Here is a 22,441-nt window from a genome sequence, read left to right on the forward strand (position 1 = left end):
GTGGCTATTTTCAATGACTTTGCAAACGCTGGTTATTTTTCAATTACCAGTCCAAAAACTGACTACCCCGTACTATTTTCATCATAGATTAGCTATCATATCTTTTACATGGGATAGCTAATTCAATCATTTTGGTATTAAATTTATCCCACCAGTAAATAATATCCACCAAACAGGAAATAAATATAATCTCATATCCTTTCAGGAGATTAGTATCCTTATCCTTAATCTACCTACCCGTCGTTTTGACCGGCATGTTAGCTTACCCAAAAGGAAAAGAAGTAAATATATAGAGCGAGAATTTGACTAATATATTTTGTAGTTGATGGGGTTTGAACCATCCAACTTAAATATAGAAGACCGAAAAATTTCACTCATCCTCAATTCTTTACTTTTTGGGTACTTACTGTACATTTTTTCTTGTTTTAATTACTTCCCTTTCTCTCAGCGTTGCTCTACTCAACTCTGCTAAACAGAGCGGCAATCATAATTCATATACCAATTTTTTGGACATAATAGAATGCCTGCCTTTATCTAAAACAATTCAAACAGTTGGGAAAGAAGCAATCTGGGCAATGCCACAATGGCCACCTTCAACACCAACATCTCTAACAATTTTCATGTATCCTTCCTCACCCCAAGTAGTCCCCCATGAGTTCTTGATTAGCCAATAATTTGTACCATCTTCACTTGTTCCATAACCTATCACTGTGACTGCATGATTCAGCTGAGGGTAACAACTCCCATCATATATTCCACTTTTATACACATATACTCCACTTCCATACAAATGAAACTCCCTATTAGCAGCAATACCAACAGATATTGGTTGATTAGCTACTGCTTGCAGTAACGCGGACTCGCTTGGTTCTACTACTTTATAACCACTGATTTTCACTGCTGGTGAGGATAATTGTTCTGTGCTGCAAACGCTTTGAATTTGTTGATAAGGATAATTAGTCTCGGTGGTGATGCCGCCACCATTTTGAAGTAAGAAGTCGTAGGCTCGTGTCATTAGTCCACCATTACAACCATTATTCTGGGTAGTACAATCCAGAAGTTCTTGCTCCGAAAGTGAGATTAGTTCATTGTTTGCAATCTGATATGCTCCTTCTATAGCTGCCACCGCTGAAAATGCCCAACAACATCCTGTAATCAAGATATGTAAACCACTCGTGTTAAAAAAACATGCTCTATTGTGTTCACGGAATTCAATAATTTTTATATACATATATAAAAAAATATCTTTTATTTTATTTATATACACAATATAATTATTTGACAAAAGAAATTCAGTATAATTATTTGACAAAGGAAATTCAGTCAACCCCTTTTAATAGTAAATATGGCTTTGCCACTAGTGGTGGAGACACACTTTAGAAAGAGGTGTCTCTAATTATAATACTACTAGAAAATAATATAAGTAACTATCAATTTGATACACGAAAGAGAACATAAATTGAACCAATATATATAGTTCGAAACCCAAAAATCACTATAAGGTAAGAGTAGGTTGTTATAGCTCGTGTAAAATACTGCTTAAGCCGCTATTAGATGGGAAAGTTTTGATAGGAAGTATTGGGTCAGAGACAAGTTAAGTGTTAGAATAGGAACAGAACTGACTTACCACATTGACCTTGATCCTTGACTCCTGTTACACTGCCGCTCTTTCTCCAGTCCATGCTAAGAGGAATATCAGCCAGCTGGCTATCATATTTAAAGGACGTTGTAGCATTTGATTTTTGCTGGAATGAAGTGTCAAGCCCCGTATATGATGCCAGAAAGTCCTCAGTGGTGAGATCAGCATATTTATTGATGGCTAACTTATAACGTTGAGTTCCATTCTGATTGAATGATTCGATGAACTCAACGTTTTCCTTAAATATTCTGAAATGGCGTTCTTTTTCTATCTCATCTTTGTATTCACGACCATGACGAACTATCCATTTCTCATGCCTTTCCTGCATGGATGCTTCTTGTAGGTCACGGGATGTAACTTTGAAAGAACATAGATTAAGAATGGAAAAAAGGACAAGACCAATTTTAAGGCAAAAATTGAAAGCCATGCTACTGAAATAGGAACTGTATATCTTAAAGCCCGAAGAGAGGTTGAGTGAATGATTAAGCACACATCTTAACAGAGTTTATATAGGCGCACTATAGAGAATTTTTACGTAAAATTTTCCAATTTTTGTTCCCACTTCGATATTGATATTAGACTAATTATCTTGCATTTCCTTTCCCAGAAATTAACCCATTTTAACTTTCTAGGAGACTAGGACGACTTCAAGTCACAAATCTTAAACAATACAAAATAGCGTTTTGTTTCTTTCCTTTTTTCCCATTCAAATGGAGCACGCGGTAGGGAAGTATTTGTATTACTTACGCTATTAATTTAAAATTCTTATTATTGATAATAGAACATAGCTCAGACTATTTGTCGAATTGAGCGGATTAGCTTATGCAAGTGCCATGCCAGTCTGTTTCATTCCAATTTCATGGTACGTCCCCAAAAGGACTGATGCTATGGTTATAAGAAGTAATTGACGAGAGCCAATGAATTGAATGACCTTATATTCCAAACATTTGGGTCTACTAATTTGCGTTGGAATCTTTGCTTCTTGGAATTTCTTATGGGACGTTTCTGTCATATAATGAAAACTAGATCAAGACTTGCTTTGGCATAATGTGGAAGTCATCTTCGTTGATTATTGATATGCCCGATATTATGAGCTGATGGGAAAATAATATCTTCTCGTCATTTGATCTCCTAAACTTTAATTATTGCATGAAGATACAAAATCATTAACTCAAGAAACACACAATTAACTTTAAAACGTTTAACGGTTATTAATAATCACATACTGGTAGAACCATAATCACACAAGCTACTTATATTTATTATTTCATGTGATATTGGTGTAAACTGAATATTCTCAGAATAATTTAGCCTGAAACATTTTAGGTTTCTTTGAATTGTGACTAGAATTGCGTTCAGAATTAAGAGATAATTATGCTATTCAAATGATAATGATCTATTATCCTTTCTATGGGACTTCTCATACGTACTATCTACTCATTTCAAAGAGACTTTTAATATCATGCGTTTCCATTTACTCGTGGAATTTTAGTTATTAGCAGATTCTTAAATTGTTGAAAAGATGAAGGGTTCGTACTAATCTTGAATATGAGATGTGAAATTAATTGTGGGAGGAGAACAACTTGATTTTTGGACGATGGGAGCAATAGATCAACTCTCAACATGAGAAATACAGCCGCTGGACCTTTGTCCTTGGGCTTGTCAGCCTTTTGAAACCCAACTAAATGAACTAATCCAAATGAAATTGAATTTTAATTAAATCTAAAACAATTAATAACCTTAATTTGGATCCAATATTTATTAATTTATATATATCTATTCTATATTATTATAAAAATATGAATAATTTATGCTAAATATTGAATGACTAAAATATCCCCGAAATATTGATAGCCTTTAAATATTTGTATAATTTAAGGATAATTATGTAAATAACTCAAGGATAAAATTCTTTTTCGATTTTAATTACACATTCGTCGACTTAAAAAAATTCGTATAATTTTTTTCGGAACTAATCGATTTGGACTACTACTCACCGCCACTATGCATGGTTTAGAGGGGAATACAGTTTAGAGGATAGTAGCCTAATAACTTTTAGTACTAGGAGTCATATAATTTGTATTGGAATGTGAATCCTTCGATCAATCAAATAGGTATCGATTTCAACTTTTTAAAGCTATTTGTGTAGAATTCTAAACATAATTTCATATGATACAAAATACTATTGACGCCCTATTACCATCTCTACTTAGAGTTTCATTGATACTACATTTTATTCTCACCGAACATACACGTAATTAAGACTCTGAATCCCTGTCCAAAAGTGAAAACTGTCTGTAGTTCTTGTTGAATACAAATTGTATTCACCTTTGCTTTTTATAATGTATAGCTTTATGCTGTAATTCCCGAAATTCAACTCCTTCAGTTGTGTACTCCCATTGTTTTCTCTAAGGTATACGTTATTTTATGTTATATTTATTCCTGTTTTAAGTAGTGTGTTTGTTGATGAGTAATGGACATTATTCATAATGTATTTGATGTTCTTATTCTTTTGTTAAACTACTTAATTGCTTGAAGTATTTACTCGAAATTTAGTTTGACTTTAAGATTTTTGCTGAAATAATCAATCTGAATATTTTGGATAACTTTTGTTGACTTCAAATATTTATGCTCTACAGATACGTGAATGGATTTTCTCGATCGAGCACATGTAATTCGCTTGATGGTGATTCCGTGGAGGAGGAGTGACTATTAATTACATTGACATAAAACTTCTTCTGAGTTAACAAGATTTTAGTATATTAAATAGTAGTCTCAAGATGCAACTTACAGTGTTGCCTTTACATCGGGTTTCGACATATTTTAACTATAAATGATCTTGTTCTTGATTATACTTTTTATTGGATTGCTGTACTTTTGTCTCTTTAGCAGATTACACATAGACGAATGATGGGGATGTTGATGCAGATGCTGGAGAGGACATAATTGGTATAAGACCATAACTGGTCGAATTATTCCCTTCCTTGTTTAATTTAATTACCAAACTTTTTTCTACGACAAAATACTAATATGTTACATGCGCCTAATCCACATATCTCGTGGTATACTCTTACTACTAGACCTTACACTAGCTTCTAGAACTGGATTTTGCACTTTAAGAGACTCCAACATATTTTTACTAAGATATTTTTATAAAAAAAAAAAAAATATATATATATATATATATATATATATATATATATATATATATATATATATACATAATTTATTTATTTCTTATATAAAATAGTTAACTAAATATTTACGTGCATCGCACGTACATAGATAGTAATTTACAAATAAATACACAAGAAGCGATTGGGAACTACTAGTTCCAAAGAAACATTATCCAGAATAATACTATTCAATTACATGTATGTGTGGAGAGAAATTCTTCAATACTCCTTTTTCTTTCTAAAGAAAACTCTTTTTCCTTGCTCTATTTTAGGGGTCACCACTTGGAGATTATGAATCATATATATATGCCGCCCTTAAGATAAGACGATAAACAAGAAAATTCAAATTAGAACCGTAATATAAACATGGTCTAGTTGTATGTGCTAACAGTTGTAATATTGTGGACCCTATTGTTAGCCCCTTGACAAGGTCCCTCGGCAGATGTGTGGGTTGTGACTAGAATTTTCATGATGGTCTTAGCACACAACCTAATATATTGGGACAACATCATGACGGGCAGCTCGGCATGACGGACTATGCGGGGTTGACAAATGCATCTTGACGGAGGCAAGGCGCATTTCACATGAATGTGTGAGTTGGCATGACAATGGCAAGGCAAAACTATGTCAAGGCAAGGGCCAAGATATGACAAGGCAAGAGATGGACAAGGCAAGACAAGGCCAAGGCCAAGGCCATGGCATGACGTGGCAAAGGTAAGGCAGTGACATGTGCACAAAGGCATCCAAGTGGTTGGCAAGGCTTGTTGGCAGCTTGGCACGACGGATGAATGACAAGGCAGGCCCAAGACTTGGCACAGTACGAGTCTTGGGCGCAGCTGAGCAAAACAGGCACAAGTGTGCAGTGCACATAAGGCAGTTGGGCGGTTATTTTGCTGAAAACTGCTTTGTGACCATGATTGGCACGTTTTATATCATGTCTTTTTGATTGGTTTAGATTTGCCCAACTGTTGGGGCATGTCAACTGCTTTGTTTAGATACTGCCAAGTGTAATTGGGCAGTCTGTACTATAAAAACGTGCATAAGGCTAGTCCCAAAGGCAGAACTTAGTCTTGTGGCTCTTTGTTTATGCCTAAAACATCTCAGTGTTATTCTTAAAGGTAGAAAATAGTTCTAACGTAGGAACTAGGGAGTTCTTTGTTCTTGGCCATGGGGAAGAAACTTGTTGGTTGATAAGAGTAACTTATCAGTAGTAACATAACGGTGGGAACAATGAACCAAATTCATTCAGAGAAGACAAAGGATAAAATAGATGCATGCTGATGAGAATACAAATTAGTAGTAATATATATCCCTCCAACGACATAGAATAAAAGAGAAATCAGCTTAATGGTACACGAAAACAAATTAAACATAATATTTGAACATAAAACTCTTTCAAAGTTCATAGTCCTCATGATCCATGAGAACCCAAGATCTATCTGCCCGTTGAACCATTCCATTATTCTTTTCAACCCACCAGTTAGCAGGCACACCATATTCTTCCTTCAATGCATCCATGGATTTGTTAACAAGAGCGATATCGCGATTCACTTCTAGTTTAAACTCTCCCAAAAGTTCTCCTGGTAATATTCCTACACCTTGAGTGCCTGCAACTCCATGCATATACGCCTCCAAATTATGCCAAGTGAGTATGTTTCCTGGAGACTTCACGTAATCGGATTTGGCAGTATCAATTACTAGTACCTGGCCAACGTCTATATAGCCAATGGGTGGATATTTTGGAACTATATCTAATAGATTATCAATTCTCAAAATATGAAGATTTTTCAGTTTGGAAAATGCTGCCCTGAAATTGAAATCCCCAACGTTGGGGCTTGCGAATACAAAAGCTGTCACTGGGAATTCCTTGCCATTGCTTGTTTTGTTGATTCCGTTGTAAACTATGTCAACTGCATTTAAGGTTGCAAGTGCTGCACCTAGGCTGTGGCCAGTTACTGTTATGCTAACTTTTTCATTCTTATACTTCTCGACCAATCTTTTCACTTCTTCCAGGACCTACAATCAAGATTTAGCATAATATAGATTATTTGATGCTGGAAAAAAAAAACAGATCAGAAGAAGGAAATTTCAAGAGAGATCAGGGATATTATTCCGACTTTAATATTTGGTCAAGAGAAGTGGAAATAAAGATATATGTTGCTCCTATTGATCTTAAATTCCCTTCGATTAAATATGCTAGTATTTGTTAAAAGCTTTTATTAATCTTATAATTGGAAAAGCAACTATCAATTATTAGTGTCATTCATTACTATTTTACACAATATGCCAAAGCGCAATGGTATTACATCATGTAGCATCATTATAATAGTCAAATATAACACTTAATTAGCTGAAACTATGAACGACCAACAAGTGAAGAGAATGCATGTACATACCTGGTCTCTAGCACTGGCCTTATTAAATGGTGATCGTGGATCGTCTGATGTATATACACTGTTCCATCCTTGATGCACCAAAGGTTTAAGCAAAGGCAATATAGAATTCCCAGCAGCAAAAACTTTGGGTGCTGGGATTAGTAAAAACTAAAGATCATTAACCCATTCCAATGTTCTAATTGTTCCTCTCCAAGCAATAACAATGTCCCTCCTCCCTAATACAGCCTTACCCTTATCTGTGGCCACAGCTACAAATACCATAAAATTTGATTCCTTACTCCATGCTTCCCTTGACCATGATCTTATCATAAACGCCTCGGGAAGTGGAAAGGATGATGTCGCATAAAAAAATTTAGTTATGTGATACATTTCTGGATCCAACCCGACCCTTTTAAAGAGATTTTCCTTCGAGTACCTGCTACTTCCCGCATATTTTGATGCTCTTTCTGAAATAAAGGTGTCGTAAGTAGCTTGAGCTAATTCTCCATATTGAATGATATATTTTCGAAGATTAAGATCCAGAGGGTTTAATAACCCTTTCCAATTTCCCTTGCCACTAAGCTGCTCCCAGTTTTCAGCTATGCTAGTCATGCTTCTTGATCTCACACTCTCTCTTTACTTTTTTTACTTTTCTTTTCTCTTACTACTTTCCTCTCTTGATATGTTTCTATATTACGCATTAGAATTCCTGATTTATAGTGAAGAGATCATCTTTTTATAATGTTTCTCTTGGAACGTGCTTTCAATAGTTTAGTCTAAAGAAGACCATCATGATCTGTGTAAGATTAATTAAAAATGAGTGTAGATCCGTCCATGTTATAAATTTATCATATTTCTGACCAAGAAAAAATAAACTCATGAAAACTCAAGGAATCTTATGGTGTTCCGGTTATGAAATGCTTATATTTCCTAAATTATTGAATTGGGTTAAGCCGTGTCTAATAATTTGACATAAATACTTTAATTAACTTGATAATTATCAATGTTCAAGCCTGCCGCTCACATGGTTCTCCAAGATTGTTGTTAGAGCAAAAGGCACTTGAAAATCTTAATAAGTAATTTAAGCACATGGGAATTAATTGCAGAGTCAATGGCATTATTAGCATGTCTTAATGGGCTCGCCGTGTTCCACTTTTTTTTTTTGGGTTATATATTTAACATATTATTATTATTGGTTTTTCCAAAGTAGAGTTCCCAGCGAAAACTCAAATTTATTGGTTCAGGAAGCTAGGAGTACATCATTTCCTTGGGAATACCATCCCCATATTTATCAATTTCCCATCATGTTTCAGAAGGTTCTGGGTACTTTTTTTTTATCTTTATATAAATAGTTGGTGAAATTCAATATTAATTTTTAAAATCAGTACATAAATTATATGATAATTATATACGATTATATATATATATATTTCAGCTATTTAAAAATTATACATATAATATACATCTGTCTGCTATTTTAAATTTAAACACTTGGCTGGCCGGATATTTAAGTTAATTCTTCTGCTTTTTTTGGCTTACCATCGCTGTCTCTTGTTTTTTCTGTCTTTTGATATATAGGAGTAGCAAATTACAGTTGTTAGTTCCGCACCAATCTGTCTTTGTTAACAGACTTGCTATTCAAGACCGACAGTAATTTAGAGCTTACACTTAATCTGTGAATCCGCTCTAAACTTTTCTAATTTTTTTTTTATTAATTTTAGATTTTCTCCTCATCTTCTGTCCTAGTTATTATGTTTGTTTACCCTCAAAATCGGATAAAATTAGATTTGTACGTGGTTTTAAAGATACGTGATCTAGTTTGATACAAAATGATAAATTAGATTGAAATTGAAATAAATAATGGAAAATAAATACAAACCACACAGGTTGAACAGTCTTAGCCTTAGAAGGTTAGCCGCCCTCAAGCCAAAAGTGTTTTTATTGATATCAGAACAGAATGACAAGAGAATAATGAGAACTAAAAATAACAATATATTGCTTTTGAATGCGAGTTACAGTGTGTTTCACAAGTAATCAGACTCCTTTATATAGTAGGGGAGTTCTACTTTAGGTACAATTCTATAAAAGGTAAAAATCTCTTGGTTTGCTGATTTGTCGGTTCCTTATTGATACATGCCGAGATACCCGCCGTGATATCTGACTGGTTACGAATATTTTGTCATTCCGTTATTTCGGTCTTTTGTTGGTTATACCGGCTATGTTTCCTCGAGCTTATTCGGAGTCGGGGTTGATTCCGGGATCATGGACTCAATGTTCTCGAGAACGGACATTCTGACCTCGTGTTCTGGTTCGATGAGACTCGGGGTCGATCTTCAACCCCTCGCGTTTCGAGCCCGATCTGTCATGCAAAAGTTGAGCCCGATTTTGACCGTATACAGATAGTCCCCTCATTTTTTGAAGAGTAAACGACGGGAAACGATATGAGCTTCTGATTCTCACCTCGGTACTCCGCGTCAGAAATGACAAAATAAACGAAACGTCTCGTCAATCACGTCTTCATGGCATTAAATGCTCGTCAGTTGCTGGTCGGCCACTCCTGGCTTTGAACCATTGCTTGGAAATTATAAATACCTCCTTCTCATTCATTCAAACTTTACATTCAAATCTTCTCTACTCTTGTTCCTTAGAAATCTCTACATTTTCTAGCATTTGTATCCTGATTTCTTAAGATCTTTGTAAGAACTTCCGCTTGTCTTTATTCCAGACCATCAAGTGTATCTCTTTAACTTCCTTTTTTTCATCTCTTTCCCTTCATTTTAAAAGAAAATGGCGAAAACTTCAAAAATAGTTCCCCAAAAAGAAACTACTTCTACATCGCGGCCGGCCGGTGAGGAACTATTGGCGGGTGAGGAACCATCGGCGGAACCTCCTCTTAGCACGTTCATTCCTGGCGGGTGCTCGGTGACCGCCGATTTTAAGGTTGAGAAACCTTCACCCGTACCTAGTCGGTGCAAGAAGGTCTCGAGGTACACCTGCTCGATCATAGAAGAAATTCTCCCTGCAGATAAAGGATTGCAACTGGGTCGGAAAAGACGTGGTAGTTCCCGGGCCCAATGAAGATATTACTACCCACGTCGAGGGATACTTAAGTGCTTACACTTATCCCTTTACGCTCGGCCTGTTGGACCCGGTAATCATCCAGTTCTGCAAAAGGTACGTTGTGTGCCTCGGTCAGATCCACCTCTCATTCTGGAGGATCGTCATTCTTCTCCGGTTCTTCGTGAGCAAGATTGGCAGATGCTCATTCACCGTTGACTATCTTATGCGCCTATAAAGTCCCCGATTCTTCCGGGGGGACTGATTAAACTTGGGTGTCGGGCTAGCAAAGCCCCATTCTCGAGCATCGATGAAGATTAGGATCGAGGTTGGCTAGGCCGATTTGTCTGAGTGAGGACCTCGGACCTGATCCCAGCCGAGTACATGATGTTCCCCGAGAAATGAAACACAAAACGTAAGTAAAGTTTTGTTTTTCCCAAAGTTTCATTTTTACTCTCCTTTCCTTCCTCCTTATCTTGCGTAAATCCAAAGAAAGCACCTGCACCCGAGAGCTTCCATCGGACTCACTCCATCGGCTGAGGGAAGAGTCCGAAAAAGAAGAAGAAGAAGAAGAAGAAGAAGAAGAAGAAGAAGAAGAAGCATCTAAACTGGTGGCCCGCGTGCGAGGCGACATCGAACTGCCTCAAATCAGGGGGACCGATGAAGAGGTAGTGGTCGAGGCCTCCGAACCAGGGAGGGGCGAGGCCGTTTTGCCCCAAGTTAGGGAGGCCAAAAAAGAAACCACATTCGGCGCTTCTAGGGCAGAGGACAATGCCCTGAAGGACGTACTTGGAGTGATAGACCTCTCCGAGTCACCTTCGTTCACAACTTTTTTAATGGTTTAGACTCTACCACCTCGGAGGACGTCATCGGTTCGGGTGACTTACCGTTGCCAAGGAAGAGTCCGTCTTCAGGAACCAACGGGCCTTCTTCAAGTCCGAAACTAGTCAACTGGTTCCCAGCTCCGAGTGTTAATCCTGACCAGAAGCGGTCGATTATCATGTCTATTCCGGAGGATGCCCGGGTCCTCTCTGCCCCCGTAGGAGTTTCCAGTTATCTTCGGTGCCTGGCGACCAAAGAGGATCAAGCCAAGATGAATGAGGTGGACACGCCCTGCCTGTTTAACGAAGCACAACAGGCGCTAAATCGGGTAACTTCGGATGCCTCTTGACGACTTATACTATGTACTTAGATTAAGTCGTAAATAATCGTAACTTTTTTCTTTGTGTTTGTAGGCCTCGGTGATTCACCATGACACTTTTCTCCGATATCGAGAAGAGTTAAACCAACATGAGGCCGAGACTCGAGGGCTTACTTAGAAGAGGGATGCTTACAAACTTCTCAGCGAGAAACTCCAGGCTGAGTTAGAGGCGGCTCAGAAGGAGCATGTCGACCTGGTCGAGCAGGTAAGAAGAGAATTTGAAGTTAGTGACAATGAGTCAGACATGGTGGCTAATGGTTCGAACCCGCAGGTCTAACAGAAGCTTGATCATATCGGACAGCTCCGGGCAGAAGTGGATGCAATAAAGGCCGAGGCCGAAGAATGGAAATGCAACATGGACCGCTTGGCCTCGAAAAAGGAGACTGCCCGGACACAATTGGCTTCGTCTGAGGTCCAGCATCGAGCTATAAAGGAAAGGCCTTTGTGCAAGCCAAATAATCAAGGAGCTCCATTCTCACCTGAGTTCGGTCGTCTTCGATCAAGAAAATCTGGCCAAGGAGCTTGAGACGGCCAAGTCGGAGGCCAAGGTAGTTAAAGTCGATGCCGACGAGATGGTGGCCGTTTAAAAGGCCGATGCCGAGGCGGGTCAGGTTCGAGCAAAGGATATCATTGAGCACTCAAGTTTGTTTCTGAATACTGATAAGTAGGGATTTTGACCACTTATTTGCACTCTTTTACTTTCGTTTTAGCTCAAAAATGCTTAAAGGTATTCCCGAAAACTAATAAAATGTGCCTTCTTGCAGGAATATTGGAAAATAAGCCAAAGAGATGAAAATCAACTCAAGAAGGAGTAACATTGGACAAGGACCAAAACAAAGCAGAAAAGAGCAAAGTGCGGACCGCACAATACTGTGTGCGGCCGCAGACTATGAAGAACCACTGATAAATTCCCTTCGCAAAGTGCGGACCGCACAATTATTGTGCGGCCGCAGAAGACGAGGTTTAGAGAGATGGTGGTTTGGGTCCCTGAAGAAGTGCGGACCATACTATTATTATGCGGTCGCAGAATGAAAAAGTGCGGTCGCACTCATAAATGTGCGGTCCGCAGAAATCTCCCATGTCTAGCTCAAGTCCAAGAGTGCGGCAGCACTCCGAAATATGCAGTCCGTAAAAATCTGAAGAAGTGCGGCCGCACCCCAGAATTGTGCGGCCGCAGAAGTCCATCCTGTCAAGACAGCTTCAAAGTGCGGACCGCACACAGAATTATGCGGCCGCACAACCTCTGCAAGGGCAATTTTGTTTGATAATTTCAGCTGGGTATAAATAGATTTTTTTTTTGTCAAATTTAGGTCAAGTTTTGAACTCCAGAAAGTAGATAGCCGTTTTTCCTTTACTGCTTTGGAAAACTTTGTATAAGTTTATCATTTTAACATTGGATTTTTATCCCTTTATCATCTATTATGAGTTTAATCTTATTTTCTTCCTTAGTTTCTTTATTGTTGCCTATGAGTAGCTAAATCTCTAGCTAGGGTTGTGACACAACCCTAGTGTGGGTACCTAATGGGTGTTTGATTTAGAGCTTGTTTAAGGTTGGGTGTATGATATTTAGCCTAGTTCTTGCTTGAATTTAGGAATTAATGGTTGCAAACATTGATTCATGCCTAATTGACTTGGTCTCTACTTTAGAAAGAGAGACTAAATCTAGGAAAACTTGGCTAACAAGAAATTGGGGTGAACTCAAGAAATTGATAGCCCCAATTAAAGAGTTAAATCTAGAGATAGTAAAACCCAAATTGAGCATATATCAACGGTTTTGTGAATTACTCATTTGGACTTGAGAAAGCCAAATTCGGCAAAACCACTCTAACTACCAAGAGGTATCGAGTGGGTAATCGCGTGTTGATTGCTATATTATACCATGACCAACTAAACATGTCCCTAAACCCATAACCCGTTAGGTAACCACCTAGGTGGAAGTCACATCCCTAGATCTTTTATAAACTTGAAAAACAAAAACACCAAAAATATCGTTCTATAGCTTTACATTTACTAACAATAGCATAAATTTTAGAAGTAGAAAGAAACAACCAAGTATGTGGAAGTGCATTTTAGGCACATCATACACCTAGTCTAAGTGTATAACTAATCCAATATAAGCTCTCTGAGGAATCGACCCTGACTCAAAGTTGGGAAATTATAATTGCATCGACCGCTTCACAATCCCAATCTGTGGTATGAATTTGGGCGACATCAATTTTTGGCGCCGTTGCTAGGGACCTAAAAATGGATTTAGCTATATATTTGGTTTTGTGTGTGATTTGTCTTCTTTTCCTTCCGGGTTACTAACCTTGTTATGAATCGATTGTAGGTACAAAAATGGCTCTTAACAATGATCCTCTCAGAAACATGCCTTTGGGGGATATGGACGTAGAAGATGACCAATTTGAAGAGGTTCCTCTTGAACCTCAAGCAAATAGACGTGGTCGGCCGCCTCAAGACAACATTCCCATTCCACCCCCAAATCCACCAAGAACGGCTCCACACAGGGTGTTGCCGAATGAAGGGTATGCAAGTGCTATAATCCCGCCCTGCATTAGGGCAGGCAACTTTCAAATCACAAATGTTATGCTCACATTGCTTGAGCAATGGGGATTCTTCACCGTGGCTCCGAATCAAAATGTGTACAAACACTTGAAAGAAGTTGTGGACACTTACTGGAGGAGTAAACAGACCAATGTCTCCGAGGATGCTCTAAGGTCGAGGCTATTTTCCTTCTCTCTACGGGGAAAGGCCTTGGATTGGTTAGAAAGATTGCCAAACCATTCCAACTATACATGGGGATGAATTGGCGGAAAAATTCATTGCAAAGTTTTTTCTCCCGGGTATATGGCTACTCTTCAGGATGAGATTCTAGTATTCAAGCAAGAACCCAATGAGACTTTGCATGAGATTTGGGAGAGGTACCGTACCATGGTAAAAGAGTGCCCAAATAATAATATGACTGAGGCTATGATTCAACAAACCTTTTACCTGGGGATCAACACTACAATCAATGCGTGGTCAACCAACTTGCCGGTGGGAATTTCATGACAACTCCATATGACGAAGCTTGTGAAATCTTGGATGAAATGGCGGATACTTCATCGGCATGGCAAATTAGAGCAAATATTCCTCAAGGTGATCTAAATATGATTCACCTACACAAAGAATTGCATGATAATGGGCAAGCAATTGCTGAGCTGACCACTACAATAAATCAATTGGCAAAAGCTCAACTTCAACAGGTTCAAGGTCCTAAGTAAGTAAATGCAATGGAAGGTGTCAATATGATGGTGAACAAGCGAAGGCAAAAGGGTCAACAGGTGCAAAATCGTGTGGAACAATTTGTGCAAGATGATAGTGGGTTTGACCAAGACGAATCATACAATGAGCAAGAGGAAGAAGTGCAATATGTGAATAACTACCAAGGGCAAAGAAACAATTCTCAAGGCCCGAGTTAAAAACAATGGCGTTCTCAAGGAAACTAAGGAAACTAGAACAATCAAAACCACCAAGGCAATTGGAGTGGTGGTCACAACAATCAAGGTAATTGGAACAATAACAATAATAAGGGCAATTGGAATAATAAAGGCAACCAAGGCAATTGGGGTGGCAACAATCAAGGATACTTTGGAGGCAACAACCAAGGATTTGGACTAATAACCAAGGGAATCGGGGGTCGAGCTTTCAAAGGCCCCCAATGTATCAATAACCAAGCAACCCGCCTCCTTATCCGTCCCATGGTTCTAGCTCTTCCAATAATAAGATGAGACAGGTTGAAAATATGTTCAAACAGATGATGGAGAAAAATGCCGACTTTGATGCTCAACTAGCCTCTCACAACACTTCAATCCAAAATTTGGAGGTTAAATTAGGGCAAATCTCACAAGCTTTAAACACTCGTCCTAATGGGGCACTACCTAGTGACACGGTGGTGAACCCGAAGGGTGGGAACAACACGGGACATGCCATGACTGTAACCACACGGAGTGGAAAAGGTGGGAAGGAAACAACCTCAAACCAAAGAAGAATTGTGGATGATGATGTAGTGATTCAAGAAGATGAAATTCCAAGCAATGTGGTTCAAGATAATGAAGAAGTGAGAATTGATATTGATGAAAATGTGGAGGAGACTCAAGAAGAAGTGAACCCGTCTAGGGAACACGTGATTGACATACTGGAACCGGTAGTGCCAAAGGCCAAGGCACCAATGCCAAGGCCTCCTCCTCCATACCCTAAAAGGATCGCCAAGAAAAATAGCGAGAACCAATTCAAGAAGTTTATTGACATGATGAAGAGCTTATCCATTAATGTGTCATTGGTTGAGGCATTGAAACAAATGCCCGGCTATGCAAAGTTCATGAAGGATTTGGTGACAAAGAAAAGATCAATGAATTGTGAGACTATCAAGATGACACATCAAGTGAGTGCTATTGTGCACTCAATGGCTCCAAAATTGGAAGATCCCGGCACTTTCACAATCTCTTGCACTATTGGGAGCACCGACTTTGCCAAAGCTCTATGTGATCTAGGGGTGAGTATTAACTTGATGCCCTACTCAATGTTCAAAACTTTGGGAATTGGGCAACCAAGACCCACATCTATGAGGCTACAAATGGCGGATCATACTATGAAGAGACCATTGGGTATTATTGATGATGTGTTGGTTCGTGTTGATAAGTTCATCCTTCCGACAGACTTTGTGATTCTTGATTGCAAAGTGGACTATGAGGTGCCTATTATCTTGGGTAGACCTTTCCTTGCTACGGGGAAGGCTCTTGTTGATGTGGAAGCCGGTGAGCTCACCTTCTGGGTGGGCGATGAAAAGGTAGTTTTCCATGTATGCAAATCTATGAGGCAACCGAATAGCAATGAAGTTTGTTCGTTTGTGGACTTAGTAACCGAAGTAATTGTCAATGATGCTAGTGCCGTGATGAATGTTGATGATACTTTGGAAGCCGTATTGCTTAATCATGATGATGATGATGAAAAGGAAGGATATGTGTAATGTGTAAATGCATTGCAAGGAATGGGGTCGCACACTTATGAACCCCGAAAATTGTCCTTAGATCTTGAGAACCGGAAGACTCCTCCAACAAAGCTCTCAATCGAGGAGCCTCCTACTTTGGAGTTAAATCCATTGCCTCCACATCTCAGGTATGAGTTTTTTGGCCCATGTTCTACTTTACCGGTTATTCTTTCCTCTTGCTTGACTAACGTGCAGGTAGATTCTACTTTGGAGGTGCTCCAAAAGAGGAAGAAAGCTATAGGATGGACATTGGAGGATATTCGGGGTATAAGCCCGTCTTTTGCATGCATAAGATTATTTTGGAGGAGGATGCCAAACCCTCCATTGAACATCAAAGAAAACTAAATGAAGCAATTCAAGAGGTGGTGAAGAAGGAGATTATAAAGTGGTTGGATGCCGGGGTTGTTTACCCCATTTTCGATAGCTCGTGGACCTCTCCGGTGCAATGTGTCCCAAAGAAAGGGGGCATGACTGTGGTCACCAATGACAAGAACGAGTTGATTCCTACAAGAACGGTGACCGGGTGGAGAGTGTGCATGGACTATCGGAAGATCAACAAAGTCACAAGGAAAGATCATTTTCCACTTTCATTTCTTGATCAAATGCTTAATAGGTTGGTCGGCCGAGCTTTCTATTATTTCCTTGATGGATATTCCGGCTACAATCAAATTCTTATTGCTCTGGAGGACCAAGAGAAGACTACTTTCACTTGTCCCTATGGTACTTTCACATTCTCACGGATGCCATTTGGGTTATGAAATGCACCGATAACTTTTCAACGGTGTATGATGGTCATCTTCACCGACATAGTGGAGGACTTACTTGAGGTCTTCATGGATGACTTTTTCGTGGTCGGGGAACTCTTTTGATGATTGCTTGAACAACTTGGATAAGGTCTTGGCAAGATGTGAGGAAACAAACTTGGTTTTGAATTGGGAGAAGTGTCACTTCATGGTCGAGGAAGGCATCGTCTGTCAACAAGGCCAAAATAGAAGTGATCTCTAAACTCCCACCCCCTACATTCATGAAGGGAGTGAGGAGTTTATTGCGTTATGCGGGGTTCTATCGCCGATTCATCAAGGACTTTTCTAAGGTGGTAAATCCCTCGTGTAAACTTTTGGAGAAGGATGACAAGTTCCATTTCAACGAGGATTGTATGAAGGCATTCGAATTGCTCAAGTTCAAATTGACTACTACTCCTATTATCACTGCACCGGATTGGAGCTTGCTTTTGAGCTCATGTATGATGCAACTGATGCGGCGGTCGGAGCAGTTTTGGGGCAACGTATCAACAAAATCTTTCATCCGGTCTAATATGCTAGTAAGACCATGAATAATGCCTAAGTCAACTACACAGTGACCGAAAAAGAGCTCCTTGCTATTGTCTTTGCTATGGAAAAGTTCCTCCCGTACTTGGTACAAAGGTGGTTTTCCACACTGATCATGCGGCGCTTCGATATTTGATGAGCAAGAAAGATTCAAAGGAAAGGTTAATGCGGTGGGTGCTTATATTGCAAGAGATTGATCTAGAGATTCAAGACCGTAAGGGTAGTAAAAACCAAGTGGCGGACCACTTGTCTCATTTGGAGGAGGAGCGGAGGCCACATGACGGCCTTGAGATAAATGATTCCTTCCCCGACGAGCAACTTCTAGACATTTCAATGACCGGGATGCCATGATTCGCCGACTTAGCCAATTATCTTGTGAGTGGTATTGTATCGAATGAGTTCTCTTCAAACCAAAGGAAAAAGCTCAAACGGGATTGCCTTGACTATTATTGGGATGAGCCTTATCTCTTCCGGATGTGTACCGATGGTGTGATTCGATGATATGTACCAGAGGAGGAACAAGTGGAAATTCTTGAGGCTTGCCACTCTTCACCATATGGTGGTCACCATGGGGGAGCTAGAACGACGACAAAAGTGTTGAGTTGTGGATTCTATTAGCCTACTCTTTACAAGGACGCTAGCGATCTCGTCAAGCATTGTGATGAATATCAAAGGGTCGGTAGAATTTCAAAGAAAAACGAGATACCCCTCAGCACCATCTTGGAGATTGACATTTTTGATGTGTGGGGCATTGATTTCATGGGTCCGTTCATGAGCTCTTGTGGGAACACTTACATTTTGGTAGCAGTGGATTATGTGTCAAAATGGGTTGAAGCCGTGGCTTTACTCAACAATGAAGCTCGAAGTGTGGTGGCATTTTTGAAAAAGAACATCTTCACGAGATTTGATACTCCAAGGGCCATTATTAGTGATGGGGGATCGCACTTTTGCAACAAAGTTTTTGATACCTTACTCACAAAGTATGGTGTCACTCAAAAAGTGTCGACCCCCTATCATCCTCAAGTAAGCGGGCAAGTGGAAGTCTCCAACCTGGAGATCGAGAATATTTTGTCAAATACATTGAATGTCAACCGGACGGATTGGTCAAAGAAACTTGATGATGCTCTTTGGGCTTATAGGACGGCTTACAAAATACCGATTGGTATGTCTCCGTACCAGTTAGTGTTTGGGAAAGCTTGTCACCTTCCGGTGGAAATTGAGCACAAAGCTATGTGGGCATTGAAGAAGCTTAATCTTGAATGGGATGTCGCCGCCAACTTGAGAGTGGCAAATTGAATGAGCTTGATGAATTCTGGTACCATGCATATTCAAGTTCATCCTTATATAAGGACAAGATGAAGTACCTCCATGACAAGTACATCCAGAACAAGGAGTTCAAAGAAGGTGATCTTGTGTTATTGTTCAATTCTCGGTTACGAATGTTTCCGGGAAAGTTGAAGTCTAAGTGGAGTGGTCCATTTGAGGTTGTGCATGTGACACCCTTCGGTGCATTGGACTTGAAAAATAAAAATGATGAAGTGTTTAGAGTCAATGGTCACCTGGTGAAGCATTATCTTGGCAAAGTTGATGATGGCCATGCCATGGCGTTAATTCATTTCAAGTGATTGATGGTAATCTGCATCGTGCCGCGACATTAAATCAGGCGCTTCTTGGGAGGCAACCCATGTTTCTTTTCATTTTTCATTTTCTTCTTTGTTAGATAGGTTTTGTTTTGACCTAACTGGTTTTGAAGTGAATTACAGGAATGAGTGTGATTTGGCCAAGTGTTGAACAAAGTGCGGACCACACATTTATTATGCAGACCGCACAATAATGAATGCAACCGCAGAAAGGAGTCTACGGCCGCACAATTCTTTGTGCGGCCACACAACTGGAGACCCAAAAATGTGAACTCTCTAAAGTTTTGAGTTGTAGAGAATAGGCCATTCTGCAGCCGCACACAAAAATGTGCGGACCGCAGAATCTCAGCAAAGGTCCAGGTAAAAAGTGCGGACCACACTCAAAATTGTGCGGCCGTACTCAGCTCAACTTTTGACCGACTTGGTCAACCTATAAATAGGTCCTCTGAGCACTATTCACAACTTTACACACTCTGAGTTCTTAAGACCTAAGCAAACACAATGCACCACAAAATAGCTCACACTCCATACTCATTTCATCAAGTTTAGATTCTCACATGCATCCTTCATCACTGGTATGTTCAATCCATGTTAGATTGTTTTCCATTTTTCTTAATTTTTGTTCTTGATCAGTATAATTATTTGTAGGCCTAAAATGTCAAATGTTATTCATGTGTGCTTAAAATCATGTGGGTTATATCATGTATGTTCGTTGGGGACTACGTAGATTATTAATCATGTTTATTTGCATATACTATATTTAAATTGTGCAAAAATTGCAAAACCTAAAGGCAGTGCCGCTTAAATTCAAATTGTGCGGTCTGCAGATCTTAAATTAGGGCAAATGTATTGCATGAAAAGTGCGGACCACACACAAAATTGTGCGGTCCGTGGAAAAATGTGTGCGACCGCACTTTGGAACTTCAGAGTACCAGTGTTCTGAACTTGGGAATGTGCGGCCGCACTCAAAATTGTGCAGTATGCACTTCAGGATGTTCGACAGCACTTTGAAATTGTGCAGTCCGCACATGACAGTCTGCGGCCGCACTCAAAATTGTGCGGTCCGTATTGTCTCTTCTGTAGACTGTTTTCCTATAACTGTAATGCAACTATTTACACTATTTCGAACTCTAACTGACTTATTTGCCTTGTATTGCAGACAATGGTTCGGTCACGAGGTATATGCAATGCATCTAAAGGGATAGGTGAACCCTCCCGAGGTCGAGGAAAGGGCACTCACCCACTGGTAGTGCAATCAAAAGCCATCGCCAAAGAGCCGACTACTGGGAGAGGTAGGGCCACAGAGCCCTCAGAATCTAGTTCATATGCCCCGTCTAGGGAAGCCTCCGAGGGTCATTCAGTATAGGTACAGCCTGAGGCCCAGTCCCAACCACCACAAACCACTGGGAGATATCAATTGTGCAACGAACCCTCTACTACAGCAAGTTCTTCTGAGGGTTCCGATGCCGGTAGCCAAGGTTCAGAGCCCTCCTTTAGACCTACTCCTCCTGCACCAGTTGTAGTAGATGATGGTGACGATGTCCTAGATGAGGGTAGAGGAGGTGACACTCGAGTGGGCGGCCTAGAGAGGTCAAAGAAGAAGGAAGCGTGAAAGGATAGATTTGTGAGTTTGACGGCCTTCACAAGGTTCAGAGAGTAGTGGCCCCAGAGATTGCTCACACTTTAGCGACAGTTCTTATTGAAGGATTTGGATAGATACAATCCAAATGTGCTTAGACAGTTCAGAGAGCGCAAGGGGTGGGAAATGTGGTTCACCCAGAGTATTATGGATGCCAAGGAGAATTTGGTACGGGAGTTCTATGCCAATGTGGCATACATCAAGAAGGGTATCAAAGTGACCAAGGTGAGGAACTTGAAAGTCAGATTTGACCAAATCACTCTAAACACTTACTTGGGGCTCGAGGAGGTAGAGGCAATCCAGTACTTGGAGAAGCTTGCTATGGGCAATGCAGCTCGCCCTTGGCTAGCAGAGATGTTGGCAGCACCAGGACCACTACCACTATGGATCACAGCGGGGGTTCCCATTGCACGGGCCATCCTCAATTTTGAAGCAAAAGGGTGGCAAACTTTTGTGTGCAGCCGTATAGGCCCAAGCCAGAATGAGAACAATCTTCCTATCCCCCAAGCAGTTTTGGTGGCATCTATTATGGCCAGGTACCCAATCAATGTGGGTGCCACCATGTCGGCCAATATGTCAGTGGTTGTCCGAAAAGGTGAAAGCTCCTACCCATATCCCAACACCCTCACAGAATATTTCACAGATGCAAAGGTGGAGCCGAGGAGTTTTGATACAAAAGTGTGGGCCAAGAAGCCCTTTTCATGGTACTCCTTGCAAGGTCCGGGAAACCCAAAGTTCAAGGGTAAGGCAACTGCCACTGTTGGCTAGTCTGACGAGCCATCGGTGGTGGTTACAGATTCTACTGCTGAGCTATCTACAGCTTCTATGCCCTCCACAGCAGTCGGTCCTTCCATCGAGATAGCTGACATGCCACCACCTTCATCTTCTAGACCATCAGCATCAGTACCAGTGCCTGCCTCATCCACATATCCACTCACTGCACTGCGAGTCTCCCAAACATTGGCTAGTCTTAACAACTGGATGCAGATAACAACTTCAAAGCTGTCTGATATATCCAGTGTTGTTGCAGCACAGTCTTCCATCCCAGCAGCACCATAGGTTCCTCCGTCAGTGGAGGAAACATTGAAGAAGATCTTGGACAACCAGAAGACCATTATGGATACACTGGTGGCACATGGGGGAGCTATTGAGGAGTTGGGCAAACAGGCGAAGAAGATGAGGAAATCCCAGGCCTCGAAGAAATCAGTGGAGAGATTGAGAAAGGAGGTGGCAAAGATTGCAGCTGCTGGTGATTTACCATTTGACCTACTGATGGAGACAGATCCATCAGTACCAGAAACACCATCAGCACAGGCACCAGCTGGCCAGTCTGACGAGCCAGACCTTGCTGCCCATA

The 22,441-nt window shown here is 40.2% G+C and overlaps 1 protein-coding gene and 1 pseudogene across 1 annotated transcript; both read right to left on the reverse strand.

The window, feature by feature from the left end:
* Positions 1-314: 314 nt before the first annotated feature.
* LOC107774651 (senescence-specific cysteine protease SAG39) lies at positions 315-2,251 on the reverse strand. Its single transcript, XM_016594261.2, has 2 exons — positions 1,628-2,251; positions 315-1,149 (listed from the first exon to the last, which is right to left on the reverse strand). The coding sequence occupies exons 1-2, from the start codon at positions 2,064-2,066 to the stop codon at positions 545-547; spliced, it is 1,044 nt and encodes a 347-aa protein (XP_016449747.1). The 5' UTR covers positions 2,067-2,251; the 3' UTR covers positions 315-544.
* A 3,842-nt stretch (positions 2,252-6,093) lies between these two features.
* LOC107774657 (phospholipase A1-II 1-like) lies at positions 6,094-7,911 on the reverse strand (annotated as a pseudogene).
* Positions 7,912-22,441: the final 14,530 nt, after the last annotated feature.

Source organism: Nicotiana tabacum, chromosome 17, assembly GCF_000715075.1.
Source record: "Nicotiana tabacum cultivar K326 chromosome 17, ASM71507v2, whole genome shotgun sequence".
In the NCBI taxonomy this organism is placed as follows: Eukaryota; Viridiplantae; Streptophyta; class Magnoliopsida; order Solanales; family Solanaceae; genus Nicotiana; species Nicotiana tabacum.